The sequence below is a fragment of the Tamandua tetradactyla genome, chromosome 8, assembly GCF_023851605.1.
Source record: "Tamandua tetradactyla isolate mTamTet1 chromosome 8, mTamTet1.pri, whole genome shotgun sequence".
Taxonomy (NCBI): domain Eukaryota; kingdom Metazoa; phylum Chordata; class Mammalia; order Pilosa; family Myrmecophagidae; genus Tamandua; species Tamandua tetradactyla.
In genome coordinates, this window is record NC_135334.1 from 30,076,106 (window position 1) to 30,103,635 (window position 27,530).

The 27,530-nt window shown below is 45.4% G+C and overlaps 1 protein-coding gene across 1 annotated transcript; it reads left to right on the forward strand.

Annotated features, from left to right (window-relative positions):
- The first annotated feature begins 277 nt into the window (after window positions 1-277).
- On the forward strand, window positions 278-26,827 carry POU2AF1 (POU class 2 homeobox associating factor 1). Its single transcript, XM_077113010.1, has 5 exons — window positions 278-427; window positions 19,725-19,855; window positions 20,331-20,373; window positions 20,459-20,724; window positions 24,363-26,827. Exons 1-5 carry the CDS (start codon window positions 412-414, stop codon window positions 24,675-24,677), a joined length of 771 nt encoding a protein of 256 aa, XP_076969125.1. The 5' UTR covers window positions 278-411; the 3' UTR covers window positions 24,678-26,827.
- The last annotated feature ends 703 nt before the right edge of the window (window positions 26,828-27,530 follow it).

Here is a 27,530-nt window from a genome sequence, read left to right on the forward strand (position 1 = left end):
GGTGCTAGGGGGTACAAGACTTGACACACACACCTGCAGTGCACGCTCCTACCCAATGTCACACTCATGCACATGTCACATCAGACCCTGGCCACGTCTGGCTGTCCACTGCCTCCAGTGCCGAGTTGTTGCTCAGTCCACGCATGGCATGGTCTGCAGCCAGCGGGCCCCCGAGGGGGCGCGCAGTGGGGCAACAGGCCGCGCTGCTGAAGAAAAAGTGCACCCGTGCCTGCGGTGGGAGGATGTGATGACGCTGTGCCCCCGCGCAGCGGGAACTCAGGCTTTTAAAAAGCCGAGGAAACATCCTCTGAGCAAGCAGTGGCTACACTGGAGGAAAGCACACCCAGGTCTCACATTAAAGAAGCCAAGCTGTCTGCTTCAAAGAGAAGAGGCAACATCCTGTCACAGAGCATGCTCTGGCAAAAATGTAAGTGGTTTGGCCACGGTCGCTCAGAGCCAAGTAAGCTCGGATGAGGGTCTGGGTTCACCTGCTGGCCTGGGAGCGAAGAGATGGTGGTGGTGATTGGGGGGGGGGGGGGGGGGGCGACGTGGGTTGTGAGTTCCAAGCCAGGAAGCAGGGAGGGAGGAGGCGGGTAAGATGGAGCCCGGTGGAGAAACCAACCTGTCAGGGTGATGCTAATTTTCCAGGCTGGAGGGGAACGAACTAGTGTTCCAAGGTGGGACAGCTCATCGTCCCTCCGCTTCTGTGCATGATTCACTGTGGTGAAGAAAAGGCAGTTTATGATTCACAGAACAAAAGCAAAATGTGATATTGGTTTGGGGCTGGGGGCGGCGGAGAGGCACGAAGTTATTTACACTTTATTTTTATAAGCAGGTACTCTTTAGCCTGTTTTTTTTAAAATTCTGTGGGCCTCTTTCTAGCTGAGTTGCTTAGCCTTCTGCCAAAGGCATTATTTACCCCTAGGGATAAGTGGGGGGCAGTGGGGAAGCCTGTCTTCACTCACCTCACTCTCTTGCCTCTTGTCAGTCTTGTTCCCGTTCGGTGCAAGGGGGCAGTGGTTTTATCGTTGACCTTAATTTTTTATGGATTTGTGTGGCCCAGTTGTGAACTTTAATTTTCACCATGGGGGATGGAACAGAGATCTAGTGAGCCCCGTGCTATTAATAATTGAAATCACACCAAGAGTGCCTACAACATTCCTTCTGGGAGGTGACAGAGCCATCTCACCATCACTCACCTTCACCAGCCTTGGTGGCGGACTTCCTCAAGGAAGAAGCAAACCAAACAATTATCCTCTCTTTCTTTTAAAATTTCTTTTAATCACTTTAGGTATTTCTTAACTCAAGTGAACGTAATAAGAGAATCTAGATTTACAAAAAGAAAGATGTTAGGGAGCATTTACTTATCTTGCAAAAAGATATTCCATTAGATTCCTTTAAGTCCCCAAAGAATAACCTCATTGATTAATGTGACTTAGAATCATGCGATCACCAACTCATTGTTTCTTTTATTTCTTGCGTAAATTCTCTAGACTTGTGCTTATTAATCACAGAGGTGTGATTTCAAAATTTCTCAGACTGTAAAGCCTCCTTATTGTTTGATATTGCCAAGATGCCTTTTTTTTTTTTTAATAAAAAGAAAATAATTTGGATTTGAGAGTTGTGGAATCCTTCCAGATAGTTTGGGATATTCTGCTCTGGGTGGCATGTACTGTTACCAGAAGGAAGGATGATGGGACTAGAACCTACCCTGCTGAGGCAATGCCAGCCAGCCCCGAGGGAGTGCTGTGTGGAGCAGGGCATGTGGGAATTACTGTCTTTGGATTCCTGGGAGCTGCTGAGAATCCAATACCCTTACTCTCAAAGCTGAGTTGTTTGGTTTTGCATGAGTCCCTGGAGCAAATTCTATTTCAGCTCCTTTCTTACTCTGAACAAGTTACTTTCCTTTTTTTTCTTTCTTTTTTTTTTTTTTTTTTTTTTTAACTCTTTAGGTTTCTCATATGTAAAATGGGGGTAGAAATAGTAGCCATTCCACAGTTGCCCTTGGCAAGCTAAGCTGTTGCTGAAGTGGTATTGATTGCTCTAGTTCTGCTTTAGTATCTGAGATACGGGTAGCTTCCTTGAGTTCGTGAGATGCCGTGTTCTCCCCTTGAGGACATGCAGTACTTGTTTTCTTCCTCAATTCCTCCTCAGACATTAGCAGCGCTTTTCAAATGGAGGTTGGAGGGTGTGTTTCCTGATCTCACCCTGGAGGTCAGGCAGGCCAGGTAACATTCCATCCATCAGGGAGACTCAATCCCAAACTCACCAATGGCATAACTGGAAGGAACATACCCACATTTTCAGATGAATGAAAAAAATCAATATTTTCTTTGATTGTTCTTTGGAGACTAAAAGAAAATCAGGGAAGGCCCTTGGGCACTGGCCCCTTTGCCTTCAACCTGACCCAAGCATATGGCATCAAGGTTACCTGGATGACTAAACACTGTGGGAAAACCAGTAAGAGCAGGGCAGCCTCGGCAGCCCACTTAGAATCACCCGATGGAAGGGCAGGGTTTGAAATCAGACACCAGGAGTGCTGAAAAGGCACTTTCTTTTTTCAGAAAACACCCTCGAGGCATGAGCTGAAATGACTGTACCTTGGGGTTCTGGAAAGGGTTAAGAAAACATTCACTCTGTAAATCTGTTGTCTCCTCCCCACCTTGCCCATGACCTCTGTTTGTAGAGTAGATGTGAACATGGGCTTTGGTTAAGATCAGAGATTAGCATGACAGCTCAGAACTGCTGGCACCCAGAAGGGGAAATCTTAGGCCCCAACTATGGATTCAAGATTTGCCTGATCGGCCGATTGGACAAAGAAGTGGCTCTAGCTGCAGGTCCTCTCCCACCTCGGTTCTGCATTGTCCTGCAGGCTGCAGGTAGCTGTGAAGAACTAACCTCCCTGCCAACAAGAAGCCCCCTTTAAAGCCCACAGGTGACAGTGCAGTAGAGACAGAATAAGAGTCAGAGTGAGACAGGTCTGGATTTGACAGCTGGCACTGCCAGTTTATCATTAACCTTCCCACATTCTTAAAAATCTGAGAAATGGGCCTTTAGTGCCTGTCTTCCAAGGCTTTTATCAGAACTGAAGTAGAGAATGTGAGTGTGACCACGTTTCTTGGTAAGTAGTGATAATGGTGAACGAGCACCTTCCCATTGTAACCTCCTGTGGGCACATCTTAAATGAGCAGGCTTATTATGATCTGCTCCCTTTGCCACATTTTCATTGGAATAGGGATAAAGGCACAACAAAAATATACTGGACAATAGGATGATGCAAACAGCTTTCTCAAGGGCCTGAAGTGAGTCTGCAAACTCTGGCCTGCTGCCTGTTTTTGTAAATACAGTGGAATACAGTCAGAGCTCTCCTTTACATAGAGTCTACAGCTGCTTTGCTACAATGGCAGAATTGAGTAGGTAAAACAGAGACCATGCGGCCTGCAAAGATTAAGATATTTACTTTCTGGTTCTCTATGGAAAAAGTTTGCCGACCTCTGGTCTAAAGTGATTTGGGTAATACTTTAGGCGTTCGTTTCCTGAGGTTACTCAATCTCCTGGGGTGGCATAATGCCAACTCCAGTGGTGGGCAAAGCTTGCGATCGATTGATTAAATGATTTGCGCAATGCTGAAAATTGATTTAATTGACTTCATCCTTAACAGTGATGAAACTGGGTGTGATAAACTTGATGCCACTTGTTAGAAAATAAACAAATTGAAAACTTGCCATTTATCATTGGTGTTTGCTTTAGGGAAAGTTTTAATGGAAAATGCAAGGAAGGTTTGACTGATTTTCTTTGGACTGGCTGATTGTCATGGTGTCTCGAAGACTTGGCCTTGGTGTGTCCTTGCTATAGCACCCATCTAGCATCTTAGGTTCAGGAATGAGGTATTTTCAAATTATTGTGACATAACTGTGCCTTTGCTTTCAGATAACTTGAGCAAAACAGAGGTTCACCAAACAAATAAATTTGGGTCTCGAAAGTCTCATTAGCATTAACATAGAACTATGCTCTGAGGATTTACTTTAGGATTCCACTAAATAGTCAACTTTTTTCGGATAGTTATAGTTGCATTTAGGTAAGGAGAAATGTGACATACATATAATTTTTGGAATCCTGTATTCTGCATAAAGTTAGGCATACTTACAACAAGAAATAGTTTAGGTCTGTGGAAAGCCTTAGCCTATAGCCTAAGATGAATCTTTACTTCTTATAAGTTTATCCACTGATGTAGTGGTTCCTGCAGATAAGCATAAATAGGCTCCAAAAGGGAGACAGAAATTGAAAGGCACAGAAGGAGGTGAAATAAATCGCACTTATCTCCCAAGAACACAAGGATTTAATTGGCAATGACCAAATGGTTCTCAAGGAGGATTCTTTAGCTCCTTTTCCCTAAACTAAAGAAAAATGCCAGCATTGTGCCCCTCCAGGCCCCAAAAGTTACTGAGTCAGAGGTTTTGAAAGTTTCTTTCAATTTAAACTTGCAAAGCTGTATTGTTGTACAGTACAAGAAAGAATCAAAATTTCCTACACTTGTTAGCTAAATATCTGGACATTTAATTCACTAAGAAGTCCTGTAAATTTTCGTGCTTAAATTCCCCATCACAGAATAAATGTAACAGGTTCTTTTTTTTCCTCTGACTTCTTTCTAGAGCAGTTTATTTTCCCACTAAATGAAGATGCCTGCTGATTTCTCACTTTGAGCCAACCAAACCAAAATTGTCTGATCGATTAGATCATCAACCAAATGTTCACCTTGATGAAATATTTAGCAACACTCCAGTTTTCTCATTGTTTTAGAACAACTTCCTAACAGGAATGGGCCTGCCTAGAGCAGGGAGGCCTTCTTTGAAATCCTCTTGTCCTGGCTGCATAAGCCTGTGGACAAAGTGTGGTTCTCTCAGAGAACATGGATTCTACTTGCCCATCTATGGCTATTTAGCTGTGGGACCTTAGGCAAGTCACCTAATCACTCTGGGCCTCCGATGTTACAGCTGTAAAATGGGACATGCCTTTTCCTGGCTAAGGGCAGAGACTGAACTTGACTGAAGTTCTTCTCCAACTCTAATTTCTGAGTTTTCATGAGTGATTATGCAAAAGTAAATATGTGCTTTTCAACCACAAGTCCTTAATTTAATAGAAAGAATTCTTGCTTCTGCTTACTGCAATGCTTTTCAACTTTGGCTATATATTTGAATACCCTGGAAAGATTTAAGAAATTTTGATGCCAACAGATATTCTCATTTACCTGTCTTTGGCACTGGGATTTTTAAATGCTTCCCAGGTGAATCTAATGTGATTTTAACCTAGAGGTTAAAATCAATGGCTTCTGGGCCACGGTGGCTCAGCAGGCAGGAATGCTTGTCTGTGATGCCAGAGGACCCGGGTTCGATTCCCGGTGCCTGTCCATGTTAAAAAAGGAAAAAAAAATCAGTGGCTTCTAATGCCTTCGGGCATTATACTACCATTGGTAGAGAATTCTTTTCATAGTGATAAATAACATCCATGAGGTATTGAGCACTTATTTTGTGCCATGCAGTGCAAACGTTTTGTGGCACAGTTTGGATGATATTTGATTGCTAGTGAAGATACCTGAAATAACAGAGATTTAAGAAAAACAGAAGTGTATTTTCTTTCATATAGTCCAGAGTAGGCTGTGCAGGATTGTTTGGTGGCTCCATGGTGCCAACAGTATCCTGGGCTCCTTTTACATTTCTGGTCTGCTGTCCTTGGTGTGTGACTTCTGTCCTCAATATTGTTCATGGTTGCATCTTGGCTGCTGCAGCTCCAGCTATCACATCTGTGTTTCAGACCAGGAGGAAGGAGAAAAGGGAAGGGCAAAAAGATCACACCTCCCGACTGAAGAGCCCCTCCCCACAAACACACAACTTCTGCTGACATCTAATGGCCGTTCCTACCTGAAAGGAAGAATAGCATAATTGTTTAGCTGGGCACCTTGCCACTCCCCACAATATAAGGGTTAATAAGGAAAGAAAGTACGGATGTTGGGTTTGGCAACTGCCAGCCTGTGCTACATTTTGAATGCATCATCTCATTTAATCTTTCTAAAAACTCTGTGAGGTAAGCTCTGTTATAAGCCCCACTTCACAGCTGGGGAAACTGAAGTTAGGTTAGTAACTCACCCATGCAGCTAAATGCATCTGAACCAGCTATCCCATCTCCCTGCTGTGCTTCCAGTCTCACTCACAGGGCTAAGGAAGATGCTCTTGTAAAAACACTAGGTCCTTAGATAAAAGACCAACGCCAAAATTAAATGCAACCAGCCGGCAGATGGCTGTTCATACTTTGAAAATTCATTTGTGATGCATGTAACTTGTGTTTCAACTTGTTTGTTAAAGAAAGGAAGGCCTTTGCTTTTCTGCTATACCCTTTCCCCTGGGTCCATTGCAGATATTTTAGCTGCAATGGAGGGTCCAAAGGGGAGAGAAGGGCTTAGAATCTTCCTGAACTGACCCAGCTCGTCTGTCCTCCAGGCAACACTAATGGAGAGTCCCGTGTGGCAGCCTATGCTGGGAGCCAGGGGTTCTTCCTCCTTAGAACTTCCTTCAATCGGAACATTCTAGACTTTGGAAGAGTGAGGCTGTCCTTTCAAATTTGTGTGCATGTATGTGTGTGTGTGGTGGGGGGTGGGTGGGTATAGGCAGCAAGGTACAGAGTGTAGTGTTTTATTTGGAGTTTGGGTGGTATCTTTGTTCTTTCTTAGCCTCTGGAGTAGGCAGATCTGAGTTTGGATCTCAGATTTATGCTTGTTAGCCATGCAACCCTGGCACATCACTTTTCCTCACTCTGCTGCCATTTCCTTTTAAATATAGCAGAGAAGTGGGTTGTGGTAGCTGATTATTACTGTGCTTAGCATTAAGTAAACACTCATTTATTGTTAGTTAGTACTATTATTTCTCCATTCTCTCTCACTCTACCTCTGCAGGTAGGGGATATACAAGCTAATATTAGATCACAGCTTGTATGGTCTCTGAGCCCTGTGTTCCTTGTGAAGTGGCAGGACACAGATTCCCAGTCTCACAGCTTGTAGTGGGGTTAGTGATCAGGCCCAAAGCTTATGGACTAAACTTGGAACTTGGTCCATAATTTTCCTACCAGCCTGTACGGGGGGACACAGCTAGGCTTGTACTTATTGACAGTGGCAAAGTTGTTTTCGTTTGTAATTCATGAGATTGGAATGAGGTGTTTATGATCTAGCTGTAAAGAGACTGACACTTGAAATAGGCAAGAAATAGCACTAACAATACCGAAAACTGAAACAGCAATGTTCTGCCTCCTTTTTTCAGTAATGGTTTTGTTGGTTCCACTTTCTGGGAAGAGCGGGTAGCCAAAGAATTATAAAACAGAATTATTCTCAGACCAGGTGTCAGGACCTAAAAGAATCTGACCACCAGTAAGAAGAGTTGACTTACTTTTTAATCATCTAGAAAGAACCATGAAATTTAATTAGAAGAGAGGAAGAGTACAAAGGTCACTATAATTTTCCAGGACTGAAAAATGCTGGGAAAATAGAGAAGAAAGAAAAGAGGAGAGATAAGTGAGTTGAAAATATATGAGCAAGTCTTAATGCTGGATGAAAGCAACACCAATTCAGGAAAGGAAGTCATAGAAGGGAAAACAACTCTCCGTTCATCATTCTAGGTATGCATCTACCCAATACAGAATTGGTTCTGGCTAGGGAGCTCAACAAATGAAATAAATGACCTTCAGCAAGAGACGGGAGACAATGACATCAAGGAGGGTATCATGGAACCTGTGGTATTGAATGTGGCTCTTGGAGAATGAATGGTAATAAGACTTCTTGCATCAATCATGGGCATTGAAGATGACTTGAGGACACAGAATATTAATATTGGGAAGGAAATCCAAGCACATCTAGGCCAGTGTCTTTACAACATTTTTGTCATGAACCCCTTTATTGAAACCAAATCTAGTGCAGAACCCCAATATGAAAAATAAAAATGGAGCAACTTTTGGGGGATTCCTGTAGCTCCCATGGCTCACCTACCACACTAGACTCGCTGTCTCCCTTCCCCTCAGGTCACCTGGAGTTCCTTCCCCTATAGTCTAGGGACTCTCAGAGGACAGTTTGACAACCTTGACCTGAAGCAATCGTATAGATGAATGCATCACTGTGAAGAATGTTTCTTTGGTCTCCAAGAAGCTTTGAAACTGTGAAGGTTATGTTTTCAGTCTCCATGCATCTCTTGTGAAGAAGGAAGGGAACAAATCCCACAAAAACTGACATAGTGACATCTGGAATCTCACTTTCTTTCCCAGGCTTGAATTTCTAACAACCACTCTCCTTCTCCAGTGACCTTTGCAAGAGAATCCCTCATGAAGTACCTGAAACTGTTGAGCTGTGTTCCAGTAGTCTTGATTCTTGAAGATGACTGTATAAAGATATAACGTTTGCAATGTGACTGCATGATTGTGAAAATCTTGTGTCTGATGCTCCTTTTATCCAGGGTATAGACAGATGAGTAAAAAAAAAAAAGAATAAATAAATATCGGGGGGGAAGGGTAAAATAAATTGGGTAGATGGAAATACTAGTGGTCAGTGAGAGGGAGGGGTAAGTTATATGGCATGTATGAGTTTTTTCTTTTTCTGGAGTGATGCAAATGTTCTGAAAAATGATCATAGTAATGAATACACAACTATGGTGATGATTTTGTGAGCCATTGATTGTATACCATGTATAGAATGTATGTATGTGAAGATTTTTCAATAAAAATATTTTTAAAAATTAAAGAAATAAGAGAATCCCTCACAAAATATAAGGACATTGATTAGGAAATCTGAGAATTAGCAATGAAGTTCATCCTTTCGTTCTGCTGTTTCTCATCATGAATCCATTATCAGGGCTGCTTTCATTCATGCAGATCATACTCAGGCTGCCACCAGCCTTGGGGCTTGGGCAGTTGTGTCTGACCCCCAAATGCTTAACCTGCTGGGGTATGAAGAGTCCTTCCTATAAGGAAGTGGTCCTTAACTGAGGATCCAGGACAAGTTTCTTTCTTTCATAAAACTTTTTGGTCTTGGAAATCTAAAAAGAGATATTGCTTAAATCAAGGAATGAACAATTGGATTTCCTCTCTTCCAGCTGCCTAACCATAGGTTTTTCCTTTCTTAGATCAGATAGGCAAGACTAGATTCAGACTATGGTTATTGATCTAATAAGGAAAGTTGTATCATTTTTTTTTAATGCTACATCTCCTCACTGTGGTGCTATCTTGCTATGGAAGATGTGAGCACTTGGGGTAGGCAAATCTCAATGTTCATCTCTATTATGGGACTGTTGGCCTTGGGCTCTCAGTTTATTACCTTTCTTCCCCTCTCTTGACACCTGCTGCTCTCAATAAAATTGGCCCTCAGGCAATTTCCAATATGTCATCCCAAGTGTCTGTCTTTCTGTAGCAGGTGACAACTACCCTCACTGACCACCAAAAGAGCTGTCCCTTGTACAGTGCCAAGTTTCCATTCTATATATGATATGAGTTCCAGAGTTTCTAGCCTCCTAATAGGAGGATTATCTACTACTCTGGCCTTAGCCGAGGCTGTATCCTTGTTTTTTTGGAGATACACATAGCTTCCTCAAAGGGGCTGCATGTGAGGTCATGACAAAGGCATACCATCTTACTCTGTCTGCTGCTTATTGCTGCCTCTCAAAAATTCCCAAGGTGCTCCTTCCTGTAGTCCTTTGAAACCCATATTAGCTATAAGCCTGGTCCTCTGGTGGCTTCTGAAGAAAGCAATTGGTATCTTCACAAAAGCTCAATGACAGAGTTTCTGTGTCTCCTGTCCAAGCTTGATATTTGCAAGGGAGATCTTTGACCAGGCGCTGAGCAACATTACTGGCCTTCCCATCTCCTAAACTGGGCTGTCCTGCTGCTTGGGGACAAGGTGGATGAGGGATGATGTCTAGGGGCATGAAGAAGACAATTTGTGACAGGCTGGAACTGTGCTTGCAGTCAGCAGAAGACCCTGGGTGTATTGAGGACAGAGACATTCAACATTAGGGTGCAATTAAACTGTCCATATAAGTTAAATGAGGAAATGTACAAGTCAAAATATAAATTTAATTAAACACATAAATACATGGAACCTTGATTAAGGCATGGGATTTTGTTGTTTTTTCCAGGTTAGTGTGATGCCCCAGTAAATCCCAGAGTGATTGGAACAGTGAATAAAGAAGTATTTGCCAAGTCCCCTTTGCAAGAAAAGGGGAAAAATTCAACTTCCCCATTTGAAGAATTCCTGATATTCTCACAAGCAAAGTAGAGACAACCAAATCAATAAGCTGAGTCCTCAATCTTGGGGTTTGTTCCTATGAAACTTATCCCCACAAAGGATAGGCTAAGCCAACTTAAAATTAGGCCTAAGAGTCACCCCCGGAGAACGTCTTTTGTTGCTCAGATGGGGCCTCTCTCTCTCTCTCAGCCAACACGGCAACCAACCTTACTGTTCTCCCCCTCTCTACACAGGACATGACTCCCAGGGGTGTGGACCTCCCTGGCAATGTGGGACAGAAATTTAGAATGAACTGGGACTCAGCATCAAGGAATTGAGAAAACCTTCTTGACTGAAAGGGGAAAGAGAGAAATGAGACAAAATAAAGTGTCAGTGGCTGAGAGATTTCAAACAGAGTTGAAAGGTTATCCTGGAGGTTATTCTTACACATTATATAGATATCCCTTTTCAGTTTATGGCATATTGGAGTCAGGGGAGGGAAGTGCCTGAAACTGTAGAGCTATGGTCCAGTAGCCATGTTTCTCGAAGAAGATTTTATAGTGATATAGCTTTTGCAATGTGACTGTGTGATTGTGAAAACCTTGTGTCTGATGCTCCTTTTATCTATGGTATGGAAGGATGAGTAAAAAATATGTATAAAAAATAAACACATAATAGGGGGAACAAAGGTTAAAATTAATTGAGTAGATTGGAATCCTAGTGGTTAATGAAAGGAAGTGGTAAGGGGTATGGCATGTATGAGTTTTTTCTTTTTTCTTTCTTTTTCTGGAGAGGTGCAAATGTTCAAAAAAGTGATCATGGTGATGAATATACTACTATGTGATGATATTGTGATTGTACCATGTCAAGAATATTGGGGGCGGGCCACGGTGGCTCAGCAGGCAAGAATGCTTGCCTGCCATGCCAGAGGACCTGGGTTCGATTCCCGGTGCCTGCCCATGTAAAAAAAAAAAAAAAGAATGTTGGTATGTCAAGAATGTTGGTATGTCAGTTCATTTTTATAATAAAAATATTAAAAGAAAATTAGGATGCGGCAGCACAGGTGAGAGTTAGAATCACTGTACCAAAACTACTTTGCTGATAAGAGATGGGATTGTTGGCTTAGGTCAAAGGAGAAACAGCCATTTTCCAATGCCAAGGAGGGCATTGATAACTTTTTGGATGCTTTTACTTCTCACAATTAAAATAGGTCTACCCTTAGATGGAGGTGGGCTCTGATTTCACTGAGGGATACTCTAGTCTGATTCAAAAGCCCCTACAAATTTGAATCTCAGAAAATTAGAGTTGAAACTCAGTTCAAAAGACCTTGAAACCGGCTGATTTCCATCCTTGGAGTGTCTTGGGCAAGTCTCACACTCATGGTGTGAACCAAGCCTCTGATCCCAGAGCAGTCTCTCCACTTGAGAGGCAAGATAACTGTGCCTCTTGCTGCTTCCTTCTTCACACAACCCCCCTAGATTGGGGCCCCCAGATTGCTGCTTATTCAAGCTCTATTGAACCAGGAGGAGGTGGAAACCAGTCAAACAAGCCAGAACCACTTCAATAAAGAGGCAAATGCAGCTCTATCATAGTTTGTAATTCTATGTTTGCTCATGCGATTATTTGATTAATGTCCATGTACCCACTAGAGAGACCTAGTATACTCTGCTCAACAAGTACTCCAGGGTGAAATGCTCTGTCCTGGAATCTCTAGATATGGGGTGTGCTGTATGTGAGATGGGAGCCCTTTCTGCTTTGGTGGCCACGGTTTCTGTAAAAGGCCGGCTGGTGCAGCTGGTTTCTCAGGTGGACCTATCTGTTGTCATTTCAGACGAAAAGTACCAAAAATAAAACCTTGAGGGGAATTGTCTGGTCTTTCAGTTCTCGTCACTCCTCATGTGAGCAGACTGCTGGTAAGCTTCTCAAGGACTTCTCTCTCCTCCTCCACCGGGAAACAAAATTTCTTGGGGGAGCTGGCAATTGAGGGAATCTGGCCAATGTTTGGTTGGCTCAGAGTTGTCCAAGCTCAGACTCCTACTGGAGGAAGGAGAGTTAGAACTGGGCAGGGAACCATTTGATGACTGACCTCCAGAGTCATCCAGAGAAATAAATGGGAGTTGCCTTGGCAGGACGGAGGCAGTGTGGTGGGGCAGAAATGGACCGTGCTTGGAATCAGAGGTCTGGTGTGTAATTCGTGACGCTGCTACTTAGAAATGTAGCCCTCGGGCAAATCACTCAACACCTCTGAGCATCGCTTTCCTCATCAGTAAATGGTAGGAGAACACCTTTCCTGCCTATTTCAGAGGTGTGGTGAGACCTTACGTGAAATGGTCTGTGTGGAAGGCTTTGTGAGTCACGGAACATTATGCAAATATGAACGTGGGCATTACTGGGTTCTTGGATTGTGACCAGGAAACACATGGACCTTTGCTACACGTTCATTCAACATATTACAGAAGGCCCATAACACGGACCTCTCTAGGAGGAGAGTGTGGAATCAGACAGTCTTCTGAGGTCTGCTTGTTCTGAAGGAGGGTTGGAAGGATAGATAATTGCTGTGGAAGATATTAAGAATGAGGGGGGACTGATTCCTCAGCAGCAATTCTTGTGAAGAAAGAATCCGAGGGATGCTTCCAAACAGAAGGGTTTCACACTGAAGCCTTTCGGCTGCCCCTGCCCAAGGTCATGGGGTGGGATATCTGGAGCTTTGGGACAAATCAGGGGATCCAAAGACTGAAGTGTGAGGACACCTGGGGTGGGAGCTGGGTAGGTGATGGTGGCCTGTCTATTCAAGGCTGGCAGAACTAGAGAGGAGTCCAGTGTGTGTGACCATTCTGGGCGCCAATTCCAGGCTGGCTATGGTCACTCGGCTCCTGGGCTCCTTTGCCATGGGGCTTGGTGGTTTAAAAGGAAGCAACCCTCTGTAATCACCCCAAACTTGCTTTAGGAGCTTCCCTTGGCTCCTCTTTATTGGACTGTTCCCTCCAGGTCCTCTTGGGTTGTAGAAATTCTCCTAAGTGTCTATAGACCTTATTCAGCCTTTCTCAGCTGACCTGTTTATGATTGTTGTGAGTTTTATGGGAGCTGCTGGGGATATGCCCCGAAGGATGAAGACGGTGAGGGGAAATGCCACTGACTGCTCCCTGACCAGAGCAAAAAACACAGGCTCAGCCACCATCTTAAGGTCTCCTGATAGAGACTTCCAAGTCTGCAGAACAAGGCCCCATGACTTATTTCTTATGGTTTGCTCCAGCAGTCTTACAAGCAACATCAAGTTATAATTCAGTCAAGGTCCCATTTTTTTTATATTTTCAAAACACCTTCTTTAAAGCTACTATTTTATCACCTGTCTTTTCTCCTCTGCCCTGGAAGTTATCCAGATTACTACAGTACATGAGTGACAGGTTTTTATTTCCTGGCTTCAGGGTCCGCTCAGCTCAGACATTAGTGAGTGGAAAGTCCGCATTATAGGCATATGGGATCTCTCTCTTAGACGCTATTAAAAAAAAAAGGTAAATTACAGTTCAGTGTAAATTGGGCAGGAAAACCTTTCTATAGCGTGTGAAGTCCAGCCCTTGGCCAGAGCCCAAGTACTTTCTTCCTGTTTGGAAAAAAAAATGAGCCACTGACCGTGAACGCAAAGGACACATTTGAAAACTTTGACTCAGACCTTCACCATAAGAAGAGAGCTGGAATTAGTTCTTCAATTAAGATTGTAAATAATCCTTTAGCTGACCTGAGCTAACGTTTCTTAGGAGTCCTCTGCTGTCATAGTCTTTAAACACAAACAAGATTCTTTACATTAAAATAAAAAGTGTCAGTAACTTTTATGACTTTGTTTTCAGTTAGAAGCTAAGGCAAGTTTGTTAGACCTAGGCTTGAATTCCTATTGTTCAATTATTTGGTTAGGGGTGTGCTACGGGTAAAGAGAAAATTATTTGTATTTCTCCTTTGTGGGTCTTTTTTTTTTTTTTAAATAAAACTGAAGATTCATCTGAGAAGGAGAATAATATTTACAGTGGTGACTTGGAACAGTCGATGGTGGATAGTGGATGCTGCGTCCTTTGGGGCTAGGAAGATTTTATCTTTCCAAATGGCCTTGAGTGGCTGCAAAAGAGGGTCAACGGGTCAGTTGCTCATGGAAAGCGCTCTCAGCAGGCCTGAGTGTCAAGGTGGGCCTGAGGGGGTTCTCTTCCCTGGCTCCCGGGTGTTGGAAATTTCTGAGCCCCACCTGACCTTTAGAACAACCCTCCTAACCATTGCCCCTGGTGGGCATGGGAAGCCTGGGAGAAGGGCCTTCCGGGAAGAGCATCTCAGAGCCTGATCTATGGAGTGCCTGTCTGAAGAGAACTCTTTTACAGCCACTGTAAGAAGTTACCATGACCTGTGTGTCTGTCTCCTCTTGGGTCGTTAGGGAGGACCCACCTCCTTAGCTGAGCAGCTTCCATAGTTCGGTGTGAACGTGGTTTGCATGGGGGTCATTAAATAAATAAGTGCCGACAATTTTGCATATACCCCCTGTGATACTTTATTATACCTTCCTCAAGGAACTGGTGAGCCACGTTTGTTTAAATCAGAATCCATCTGTTCCCTCGGGTTGGGACATATGAGCAAGCACAGATGCAGCTGATGCAGCCAGGAGGCTGACTGAGGTGAGGACTGACTTTCTCGGTCATGGTCTGCCGTTTCCAGCGGAACAGCAGCTGCAGGATTCTTATTTTTGTGAGGTGGAGCGTGTCTGGGTGTGTGACAGGGGGAACCGAAATGGCCACTGTTGATTTTTTTTTAATCCTTCAGATTTTTCGTGTTTTTTTCTGTAAATGAGTTTTGTTATTTTCTCAAATCTGGCGATTTCCGGTGAGATGGAAAGGCAAGATGGCTGTACTTCTCAGCCAGAAAGAGGAGGCCCTCAACCAGGGCCAAGAGGCTCATGTCCACGTGGAAAGATTTCCCTCAGTGACTGAGACTCAGATGCCCACAGGAGACTTAAAGGGCCCTCGGATTGCATGATAAATGCTGAGGAAGCTTTGGGATTTGTGGACCAGGTGCCAGGTGCTGCAATTTGATCAGCCAGTCATTAAAAATACTCTCTGGTCAACTTTCTTGGGAAATTGGGCTGTCATTTTCTTTGCTTGTGTATTATTTTGATCTCCTGTTTTACTTCGTCGAATACTTTTGTTTTTATTATTACTTTAATACTTTCTTTTCTTTTCTTTAAAGTATTATAGTGTAGTTGTTTAAAAGTTAGCTCAGTTCAGGGACCCAGAAGCCTGAAGGTGAGACAATCGTGTTTTCAGACAAACTTCTTTTCTTCTTCAAAATTTGTACTTGTGGCTCTGTTCTCATGATGGTGGCAGTAGGGCGTACAGTGTTTACTGTGGAATTAGGAGTGTTTATTGTTGCTTCACACAGGTTGGTGTGAAAGACATCAACTGTAGGTTTTCACCTGGCAAATATACTTGGCTATCGGGCTTCCTTGGAAATTGCCCTTAGGCTTTGGATTCTGACATTTCACAGGTACTTTGCACAAAACATTCTCAGAAGCACCCTCAGTCTTGCCTGCTCCCTTGAAGTCAGGTACAATATTCCTGGAAACTGGTTGTGGACACCTGGGTGGGCAGACAGGGGGTCCTCAGGAACCCCCTATGGGAGTTTTGCACCTGCAGTTGGGAGTGGTGGGGACTTAGAAACTGCTCCCCATATGGTATGCTGTGCCAGGGCACGCCTGTTGACACTGAGCTCCAAAGTAGTCCAGACAGCAGAGGGTGATGCCCTTTGCTCACAGCACTTCCTCCAAATCTGCTTTGTTCACGATTTAAAAACAACAGGAGGCAGAAAGCCATCACTTGACAAAATCCTGGAAGTGTCCTACTGGCTGTTTTCCAGTCAGGTGGGTTGTGTGTCCACTTCCTGGGAGAGAGTGGGATCAGGGCATCCTCTGGGCCTTTCCTCAGAAGTGTATATGCAAATTGGGTGGGTGGTGGTGGTGGTGGTGAAATTAGCCACACACTTGTCTTTTATCTGGTAAGAGACAGGTGCTGACGGGATCAAACCTTTCTTGTCCCCCAACTGAATTAAGCAGGTGACCATAATAATACTCAGGATAACAAATAACCCTCTTCCCTGGGTTTCTCCCACGCCTCAGGCTACACTTTGTGCCTAAAGGGTAGCTGGAAACCAAGTGGAGACGAATGTAGGTTGAGTGACATGGCTGTGGAAAAAGCTGATGTAGCTGTGGGTGACCCTTAAGAATGAGTGAGCAGATGTGGGCAGGGCAGGTGCCCTATTCTCTCTGCCATGTCGGGTCTCCCCTGGGGTCAGCACTGGACATCAGCAGAATCAGCAAATGGAGCTTGTGCAGGAGCAAGACACCTAGATGGGAGGTTAGGGGGATGAAAAACATGTCATTGAGAAATAGTTGAAGGAATAGGGTGCTCATTCAGACTCTGCAGGAGTACCTGGTAGCTGTCTTCAAATACTGGAAAAGGGATGCTACTGTTGGTATTAATGATAATGTTAGGTAATATTAAGTACTGATTCTGTGACATGCTCCAGTCTAAGCACTCAACACGTAATTCTCAAGTCAAGATGGGTACCATTATAATTCTCATTCATTAGATGAGAAAACTGTAAATGGACTTGAATTGGGAGTTTCCTTAGAGGTCATGCAAGGAAAATAGTGCTTGTTGCCAGGAGGCAAGCTTCACAGTATGAAGATCTTACTGATATAACAATTTTCTAAAGGAAGGTGGAGGTGGGTGGAGTGAGGGGGAGAAAACAAGATGCATCGAACATCTGCCTTTCATCAGAAATGGCCTTGGGAGGTTTCCAGGTATTATTTCAGTTAATCCTCACGACCCTGCTAGTCAAGAGTTATCCCTATTTGATGGAAGAGGAAACTGAGGCCCAGAGATAATCCATAGATCATCTGATGCCTTTCCACCAGTAGGTAAAGAGTCCAGGCTTGAAGACAGGTATTTTGGGCTCTCAAATCCGTTCTCACTTGTTGCTTTGAACAAAGCCACATAGAGGGTCCCAGGCACAGGCACCAGGCTGGCCCCCTCTGTTATACGCTCTCCTTGCAGCTGAATTTCACCAGTTATAAAATCAGCCCAATTGTCAACTGTCTGTTTTACTGCTCTAAGTCTTCCCCCACTGGACTGCAAGATCCACATGAGCAGGGGCCATGTCTGTCTTGCTCAGTGCTTAGTCCCAGGGCCTATGAATATCTGAGAGAATGAATACATTAGAGATCCCTCATTATCACAGAAATTAAAAAGAGGATTGATTACTCTCCTTTTGGGGTGTTAGTGGGAGATTCTCATGTAGGTCAGGGATGTATCAGTGGCTGTAATCTGAGCAGATCAGCAGGATCACCGGGGATTTTTATAGGGTCCTGGCCCACATGAGACTTCCAGAATCAGATTCTCAGAAGGCAGGGTTGGGAATCTATGCTTGCATTCCTCCGTGGGTGATTCTGCCACATGGCCAGGTCAGGAAGCCCAGTTGAGCCTGAGATGCCAGATTCCTTGATTCCACATCCACTATTCCTGGGGCTGTTAGAAAACCCTTTCCTCTTGCTGCCACCTGTGCCCAAATCTCTCTGCCTGTCGGTTCTTGAGGCCAGGCCCTGTGTGTGTGCCTGGAGCATGCAGCCATCAGGCCTGGGGTCTTATCAGCTGGGTATTTACTGGGCAAAGTTCAGCCAGGGCAGTGCTGCGGATCCGGGTTCAATACCCAAGCTTCCGGGCCTTTGATTCAGGGCCCTTATCAGCGCATGATAATAGGTCCCCAGGTGAGTCCTGAGTGCTGGTGCTCGGGCCTCTCCTGGCAGATGCAGGCCTGCTCTCCAAGGACCCAGGGCCCCTGGGCAGGGCCGTCTGGGTGGGCAGATTGTCACTGCCTTGCCAGGGCTGCTTTAGACTTGCTCTGGGCCTAAGAGCAGCAAAGAGCACTGTGCTCAAGCTCGCATTCGGCTTGGTGCTTTGGTTTTCTGGCTCTGATGACAAAAGCATTGAGTGTTTGACCTTCGTCCTGGGAGCCGCTTGCTTCAGCCCAGCCTAAAGGTCCAGGAGAAGCAAAGGGAAGGGGAAGAAAGGCATATTTTAAATAATCAGCCCATCAATTAATCAGCAGATAATTTACTGAGCTCATTACAGACAGGCCGCTTAGAAAAATAAGGTGCAATAGCTCATCTTGAGAAATTTATAAGCTAGTTGGAGATATAAGAAATTTGCAACCAAAGAGGATAACTAATTGTTATATAGCAGACTTGGATAAATAACCTCAGATTTTATTTGGAGTTAAGGGTTAAAATGTGCAGAGTTTCTATTTGGGACAATGGAAATGGTTTGGTAATCGATGGAAGTGATGGTAACACAACACTGGGAACATAATTAGCAGCACTGAATTCTATATTTGAATGTGGTTAAAAGGGGAAATTTTAGTTTATATATATGTTACTAGAAAAATACAAAAAAAAATAGCTGTGGAATGCACAACACAAACAGTAAACCCTAATTTAAACCATGGACTTTGGTTAATAGCATAATTATTAAAAAGGGCTTTCATCAGTTTTAGCAAACGTACCACACCAATGCAAACGGGGTAATAATAGGGTGGTAATTGAGAATTCTACTTTATGCACGACTGTTCTGTAAACTCACAACTTCTCTAATAAAGAAATGATTATGGGTGGGCCACGGTGGCTCAGCGGCAAGAACACTTGCCTGCCATGCCAGAGGACCCGGGTTTGATTCCCAGTGCCAGCCCATGTAAAAAAAAAGAAATGATTATTAAATGCTTACTTTGTACCTGATTTTTACTAAACATATTCTTCATGTTGACAACTTCGGTGACTCCTCACAACCTTCCTTTGATAAACAAATTTCAGATAAAGAGGCACAGAGAGGCCTAGTAACTTACCCAAGATCACACAGCTAGAATGTGGCAGAATTTGAGCCTGGGTCAGAGTTCCCTGATCTTACCACCATCCTCTACTGCCACTTGTGATGAGTACTGCTCAGGTCTGGAAGGATTTGAAAGGTTGCAGGATGAAGTTATTTCCGTGGCTGCAGCAGTCGGCCAGGAGGGCTGACCTTGGGTCAGGAGGAATTGAGAGGCTGAAAAAAGTGAGAGGGAATTCCGATCATGGGAAATCCCAAGTAAAGAAGAGGAGGTGAGAGCGGGCAAGGTGATACTTGAAGTATAGTCACAGTTTCTGGCTGGACTCAGGGGTTATGTTATGGTTAGTGTGCAAAATAGTTAGAAAAACGGGAGGACTTTCCATCCGCCGCTGGGGGGCCCTTCACCCTTTGTGTGGAGAGGAACCAGGGTAGGTGGAGAGGAATGTTTGGGGGAGTCTCACTTGTCCTCCCACGCGGTCCTCCATGTTCAGGCACGACCTAGGTGAGCAGGCACGCTCACCTCGTCTGAGATGGGAGATAAGCACCCGTGACCTTGCTTTTCACAGCTGCAGCTCCAGAGCAAGCCCCGGCCCCACCCCGGCCGTACCAGGGTGTCCGCGTGAAGGAGCCGGTGAAGGAACTGCTGAGGAGGAAGCGCGGGCATGCCAGCAGCGGGGCGGCGGGGGCACCGACCACGGTGAGGAGGCCTTGGGGACCGTGTGGCGTGGGTGTGGCCGTAGGGATCAAGCAGGATGAACTTCCTCGTTCCATGGGGACAAGTTGGGGGCCCAGAGGCAGCAAGTAGGCATGGCGATGGCTGCTGGGGGGCGGATGAGCCAGTGCTCCTTGCAGTGGGCTGAGGGATGGGACCTGTCTGGCCTGGCCCACTCCTGGCCTGAATAAAGCTATTGGGGTGATCGAACGACTCACACTTCCTCGTGCCCTCTGGGAAAAGGAAGGTGCAGGCACTCTAAGTGCGTGGACTCTTAAGTGAGGACACAAATCCCTCAAAAGTGTAGGTGGTGATGGTTGGGATCTGGGGCCGGTTTCGTCCTAACAAGGGAGCTTCTCACCCTGTGCGCTCCTGCCCTGGGCCCTATGGGAATGCTCCCTGCATAAGGCTACTTGGAGATGGCTGAACAATGACCCTGGCCCTCTCTTCTTCCCTCTAGGTGGTGCTGCCCCATCAGCCCCTGGCGACCTACACCTCTGTGGGTAAGAGCTCCCCACCACTCGGGTCTCCTCCAGACCCCTCTTGTGGGGTGGCACCCACAGCCCCGTAACATCCTTCTTCCCGCAGGTCCTTCCTGCCTCGACATGGAGGTGTCTGCTTCCACTGTGACCGAGGAGGGGGCTCTATGTGCCGGCTGGCTCTCCCAGCCCGCCCCAGCCACCCTGCAACCGCTGGCCCCATGGACGCCCTACACCGAATATGTGTCCCACGAAGCTGTCAGCTGCCCCTACTCAGCTGACATGTATGTGCAGCCCATGTGCCCCAGCTACACAGTCGTGGGGCCCTCCTCAGTGCTGACCTATGCCTCCCAGCCACTCATCACCAACGTCACGGTATGTCACATAAGGCAGAGCCACAGCTGCCCGTGTGGAGGGCACACTTACATGGCCTGGGCTGAACTTCCCGACTCCTGATCTTCCTTGTTACTGAGTCCCATATTCCCAGGAGCATCAGGTTATCAGCCCACCCAGCCCATCCTATGCCTACTCCCATTGAACTAAAACATCTTCTGCAAAGAAGGAGTATAACTTCCCGGCCATGCCTTATGCTCCTTGGGGTTGGGACATTCTCTTGACTTTCAGTTCTAAATCTCTGCAGCTCCCTAGGCAGTGAGTCTCAGTTCTGAATGTAGTATTTTTAGTGGATTGGGTACCAGGAGATCATGCCAGAGCCTGTCTTTCCTTTCTACTCAGGTGACTTAGGGAGTTATCACTTGGAAGTGGGATTTACCAGAATGTATCCAGACAGTGGAACAGGTGGCTCCAACGCAACTTTTCAAAAATTGTGCCTGTGCTGAAGTCAGACCTGACTGTAGGGGATTTTTTGAGTTCTGCCTCTAGAGTCATACTGCCTGGGTTCAAATTCCCCACCCCCTTCCCTTATTGGCTATGTGACTCCAGGCTAATTATTACTTAACTTCTTTGAACCTCAGTGTCCTCATCTATACAATGGGAATGCTAACAAGGGGCTGGTTGCCAGGATCAAAGGAGTTAATGCATGTAAAGGGCTTAGCACAGTTCCTGGCCCACAGAACACACTCAATAAATGTTAGCTATTATCGTTGTCTCGAAGTCTGTGAGCAGTGCTAACCAAGGGCCACCTTCAATGCCAGACATGTAAGGAAGGTCCTGCACGCCCAGGAATGGAGGAAAAGAAATCGTTTTGATGTGAATGGTGCTTGCTTTTTTTTTTTTTTTTAAGTATTTTTATTGACAAAACAACGTACAAACACAAACATTCTTAACATACGAACATTCCGTACTTGGTGTATGATCAGTGGCTCACAAAATCATCACGTGGTATCTTCATCCCCATGATCATTTATTAGAACATCTGCATCACTCCAGAAAAAGAAATAAAAAGAAAAAAATCAAAAGCTCATACATGCCATACCTCTTGCCCCTCCCTCTCATTGACCACTAGTGTTTCCATTTACCTAATGTATTTTAACCTTTGTACCCCCTATTTTTTTCTATACCTCTTACCACTCCCTTTCATTGATCACTGGTATTTCAGTCTGCTCAATTTATTTTAATATTTGTTCCCCCTATTATTTGTTTATTTTTATCCATATTTTTTACTCATCTGTACGTACCATAGTTAAAGGAACATCAGACACGAGGCTTTCACAATCACACAGTCACATTGCGAAAGCTGTATCATTATACAATCTTTTTCAAGAAACATGGCTACTGGAACACAGCACTACAGTTTCAGGTATTTCCCTCTAGCCTAATACACCTTAAACTAGAAAGGGGATATCTATATAATGCGTAAGAATAACCTCCAGGATAACCTCTCAACTCTGTTTGGAATCTCTCAGCCATTGACACTTTGTTTTGTCTCATTTCTCTCTTCCTCCTTTCGGTTGAGAAGGTTTCCTCAATCCCTTGATGCTGAGTCCCAGCTCATCCTAGGATTTCTGTCCCACGTCGCCAGGGAGGTTTACACCCCTGGGAGTCAAGTCTCGTGTAGAGAGGGGGAGGGCAGTGAGGTTGCTTGTAGGTTGGCTTAAAGAGAGAGTGGATAATGGTGCTTGTTTCGACCAAAGGAATGGGAATCCCCTAAGTTTTCAAAGGAGGAAAGACCTATGATTACAGCTACATCCAGCTCCAGTCCCAAGAAAACTATGGGAACAGGCGCTGGAGCCTCTAGAGTAGTGGCAGAGCCCGTTCTTTTTTTTTTTTCAAACATGGGCAGGCCCCAGGAAATGAACCTGGATCCTCTGGCATGGCAGGTGAGAACTCTACCTGCTGAGCCATCGTGGCCTGCCCCAGAGCCCATTCTTGATGGAGGAGCTTGCTTTGGAGCTTCTCGAGGGTCATCTAGGGGAACCTGCCCTCTGCATCCCAACACTATCCAGACAAACCTGCAGGAGCCCTCCCCCCTCATGCTCATCTGGCTCCCCAGCAAACTGACCGTGGGGCCCCGGATGACAATGGGTAGGAAGGAGACATCTCATTTGCAATCAGGGGGCCGGGTGGGGGCCGGGTGGGGATATAATTGCTCCCAACCACTTCATTACTCAAGGCTACTTTCACTATTTATCCTTTCATCGCCCCACCCCTGGCTTTGAAAGATTTTGTGTATCAAACAAACTGCATATATTAAGATATAGTTTATTTGTTTTTCCATTTTGCTAATTAATATGACCAGAGCTCCCCCCAGCACTCCTGATGGGCAGGAGATAAGACCTGCTATGACGCTGGGCTGACGTAATTCTCTCCCTGAGCAAAGAAACTCATAGTTTCAGTTGACCGGTGATGGCTTCTGATTGGAAAATGTAGGCTTCCCATTTGAATTTTTGAAATGCTGGAAGCAATAACACCTTCCCAGATTCTCTCCGATTTCAGGACACTGGGATGCAAATCACTGGCTTAAGTCGAGGAGAGGGGAGTGGAGTGGGGGAGTGGAATTGTGCACACCAGCCCGAAGGCCTCTGGGACCCCCTCCGGCTTTATCTTTCTGTGGATAAACACCTAAAACCTTGCTACCCAAAGTGTGACCTTGCACCAGCCACTTCTGCATAACCTGGGATCTTAGCTATGCAGAATCTCAGGCCCCACCCTGGACCTTCTGTACCAGAATCTGTTCTGTAATGAGATCCTCAGGAGATGTAAATATGCTGTTCCCTAAATAGTTGACTTTTAAGACACATGGGGTAGGGGTAGGGCTGGTAGGGAAAGATCTGGGCCTCATGGGCTTGACCTGAGGTTTGGAGGATAGTTGCTGTCCAGGTGAGGGGTGAGGTTCCGAGGATACCTTTGAGAAGAGCCCTGCTCCCTGGAGGGCCCTGGGATGGTTGGGGGAGCTCCAGCTCGGAGACAGAGGAGGATGGGGCCATGGAAGGCACCAGGCAGCAGGAAGAAGGTCACTTTTGCTAGCCAAGCAGGGCCTCCCCTGTGCTGGGCTTGGGATGTGGGGAGGGGGCTGTGTTGGCTCCTGGGGACCTGGAGCTCAGGAAGCCAAGGTGGCTGTGTGGAGCCAGGCCGTCCTTGTGTCTGGGCACGACAGGGCCTCCGTCAGTGACGCAGCTATTACTCTAGGTGACAGGCTGGTTGTTCAACATGCTGTATTTTCATTGATTTAAAGCTGCACATTTTTTTTTCACATTTTATTATCTCTGAAATTTTGCATTATATTTTATATTCATCGACATATGGAAAAATCACCTCTAATTCTCTCAGCCCTATGACCTCAGTACTACTTGTATCCTATTTTACAGATGAGGAAACTGAGATTTGAGAGCGGGGAAGTAGCCTGATCTGGTAAAGGACAGAGTTAGGGAGAGTTGAGGTTGGTCCTACTTCCCCTCAGGGGGCAGTTTGAGCAGGTGGAGGTGGAGCCCTCTGGAGTGAGAGAACAGGAGAGGGCAGAGTGGGGAGGGGAAGTGGAGCTCCTTATTAGAACCAAAGTGGGCAGGTAGATATCCCAGGCTGCTAACCCTTGGTCCTGTGCTCCCCCATCACAGACAAGAAGCGCTGCCACACCCACAGTGGGGCCCCAGCTGGAGAGCCCAGAGCACCAGGCACCCCTCACCTACTTCCCCTGGCCTCAGCCCCTGCCCACGCTACCCACATCCACCCTGCAGTACCAGCCTCCGGCCCCAGCCCTGCCTGGACCCCAGTTTGTCCAGCTCCCCATCTCGATCCCGGAGCCTGTCCTCCAGGACATGGAAGACCCCAGGAGAGCCATCGGTGCCCTGACCATCGACAAGCTGCTTTTGGAAGAAGAGGATAGCGATGCCTACACACTCAGCCACACGCTTCCCGTGGAAGGCTTTTAGGGCTGGCTCTCTCTTGCGTGTCCTGCTCCCTAAAACTGGGGTTTTAAAAATGAGCCTGGACTGAGCCTCAGATACATGTCTGTTTGGAGTAGCCATTTCATAACTACACTTTCAACCCAACTGTAGGCTTCCTTCCTTCCTTTCTTCCTTCCTTCCTTCCTTCCTTCCTTCCTTCCTTCCTTCCTTCCTTCCTTCCTTCCTTCCTTCCTTCCTTCCTTCCTTCCTTCCTTCCTTCTTACCTCCCTACCTCTCTACTCCTTTTTCCTCTCTCCCACCCTCCTTTCATCCTTTTCCTCTTTTTTTTCTTCTTCCTCTTTTTTCCTTCTTTCTTTTTCCATTTCTGTTCCTTTTGTGTCAGGCGATTGTAAGGTTTTGAAGATTTTATTTTATGCTGAGTGCGGCTGGTTCTTTTGTTTCTGTCGCTTTTCATTCCTTAGAGAAGTCACCTTCTCTTGAGTGCTCACTGCATCTTCATGGAGCAGCAGCACTGCTGAGCAGCTTAGCACTAGCTCCGCCCTCTGTCATTTTGAGATGTATAGGTGCCCTGCGGGGAGACAGGCTCTGCCAGCACCTCCTGGAAGAGGCAGCCAAGGGTAGAAGCAATGCCAGAATCTTTGAGCTGCCAGTTCCCACACTTGCTCCTTTGTTTGTTATTCTCAGCATCAACCAGATTTACAGTCCAAGTGGCAGAGTCTCAAGACCTGGGGCTCACAGCAGTGATGGGTGGGGGGGGGGGGGGGAAGAAAAAGGAATATCAGGGTGGGTAGGGAAGAGTTAGTGACCTGAGAGTGGTCCACGTGGTGTGAGAGGGAGATGTGGGGCAGGGGGACGGTTGGCTTTTACAGAGAGGGCTGAATGGTTTAGCTCTGGATGACTCGGTATTAAGAATGACAGAAAACTTAAGAAAAACATTGCTTTAATAGATGTTTCTGTTACTCTCCATAGGGATGCCTGCAAAAGCAGAGCCTTTCTAACCAGGTTGAATGAGGTGGTTACCCGGCCACTGTCCCATCTCCAGACCTCCTGGTGCTGTGTGTAGGTCGACGCACTCACTAATAGTGACTGGGTCTTTGCTTAGTGCTGTCACATGTGCGTCTTTGGTGTCTGGAAAGCACCCACAGGTCACCCTTAGGTGGAGCCAGCTCCTCCTCCATGCAAACAATGTCCTTCCTGGGGGCTCCTAGAGTCTCGGCCAAAAGTCCCTCTAGATTTCATTTCATTTCAGTGTTTATTTTTCTGCTGGAGAAACATCACATTTGCAGGGGACTGAGCACGGTTGTCACTGGCGGGGCTTAGCTCCTGATAATGGACGTGCCCCTTGGGACCTGGCCATCTGCCTACTAATGACACCATTCCCCCCGCTGTTAGCTGGACACACTGGTTGGTGGAATCTGTGTAGAAGTACTGGGTTCTCTGGGACATGACGGTTACTTTGAGACATTTTCTTCACGTTGTTTAACAAAATCTTCTGGGTCAAGTTGTCTTTCTCAGATTTTTTTCTGCTTTGAGTTTATTTTGACCCAAATTTCTCTTTATCTGCCTAAAATCCCCATGCACAAAATTTGGGTAATCTTATTCATACCTAATTTTCAGATTTAAAATCTCAAGACAGCATTTCTTTCTATTTTCAAAGTACACTTGAACAAGTGGTTACGGAACATATTCAGACAACATTCTTTTAATGCCATTTTATTGAGATATACTCACATACCATACAATTCATCCAACGTATGCCATCTGTGGCTCCCAGTATTATCACATAGTTGTGCGATCATCACCACAATCAATTTTAGAACATTTTCATTACTCAAGGCAGCATTTTAGAAGATAAATTTACATTTCTGTAGGTAATGATGGTGAGAAGACAAGGGAGAGGAGTGATTAAAAGCCCTGGTTTCCTATAAAAAACACTATGCAAGACTTTTCAGCTGTACTATTTGAGGATTTGAGGGGATGTAGAAGCATAAGGGAGTGTAAGATGGCAGAAACTAACAAGGAAATAAAGTACTGTATGTATTTTCTGAGATGTAAATGATATCTTTTTCTCTTCTTATCTTGAGGTCAAATGTCCTGGTTGTATTAGTTTACCTAGACTTCTTCCTGAGTTATTTTGCTAAGATAGAAACATTTTCAATAAAGATTTGCAGTGACTTTTGTGTGTGTGTGCGCCAAAGTATTTTATGTTTTATCAAATTGATCCCAAAGTGTTTTAATTTTTATCGAATTAATCCCCCTTAGCTTTCAGTTCCATGTTAGGCAGTGCCATTATGGGAAGAGTTTACAGTAACTAGTCTTGTTGATTTTGCAACTTGATCTGTTGCAGGAGAAGATAAAATCAGCCCCCAGTATGCCTGCGTACTGTTCTCCCCAGCAGCACATGTGAGGCCCATGGGCTTGGTCTCCAGCAGAGAGAGGATCTGTGGGGAGGAAGGAAATCTCTTTAACCTTATTGATCTTCCTGCTAGTCCTGTTACATGAACAACTTCTCACGATGTTGGGGGTCTAAGGATCAGCTCCATCACTGGCATTCCCACATTTCTCAGAGCCCTGAGGCATGTGGCATGATGCAGAGGGCCAGACATCACAATGCAATGGAACTTCAAGAAGCTAGTCTCTTCTAAGACCAATCCCTGGAATGAGTATGGAGGGATCTCCTTTTTTTTTGGTGATTTTCTGAATTACCGATACCCTCTGAATTCATTGCACTCACCATTAATCACCACTGGGGTAATTGTCTTTCAATTATCTTCCTTATTCTCAGATATGTCTTGTTCCAGACTTTTGGGGGACAGGGGTACATCCACCAGTTATTGAGCTCACTTTAAAGATGATCAGCACCATTGTCCTTATTGC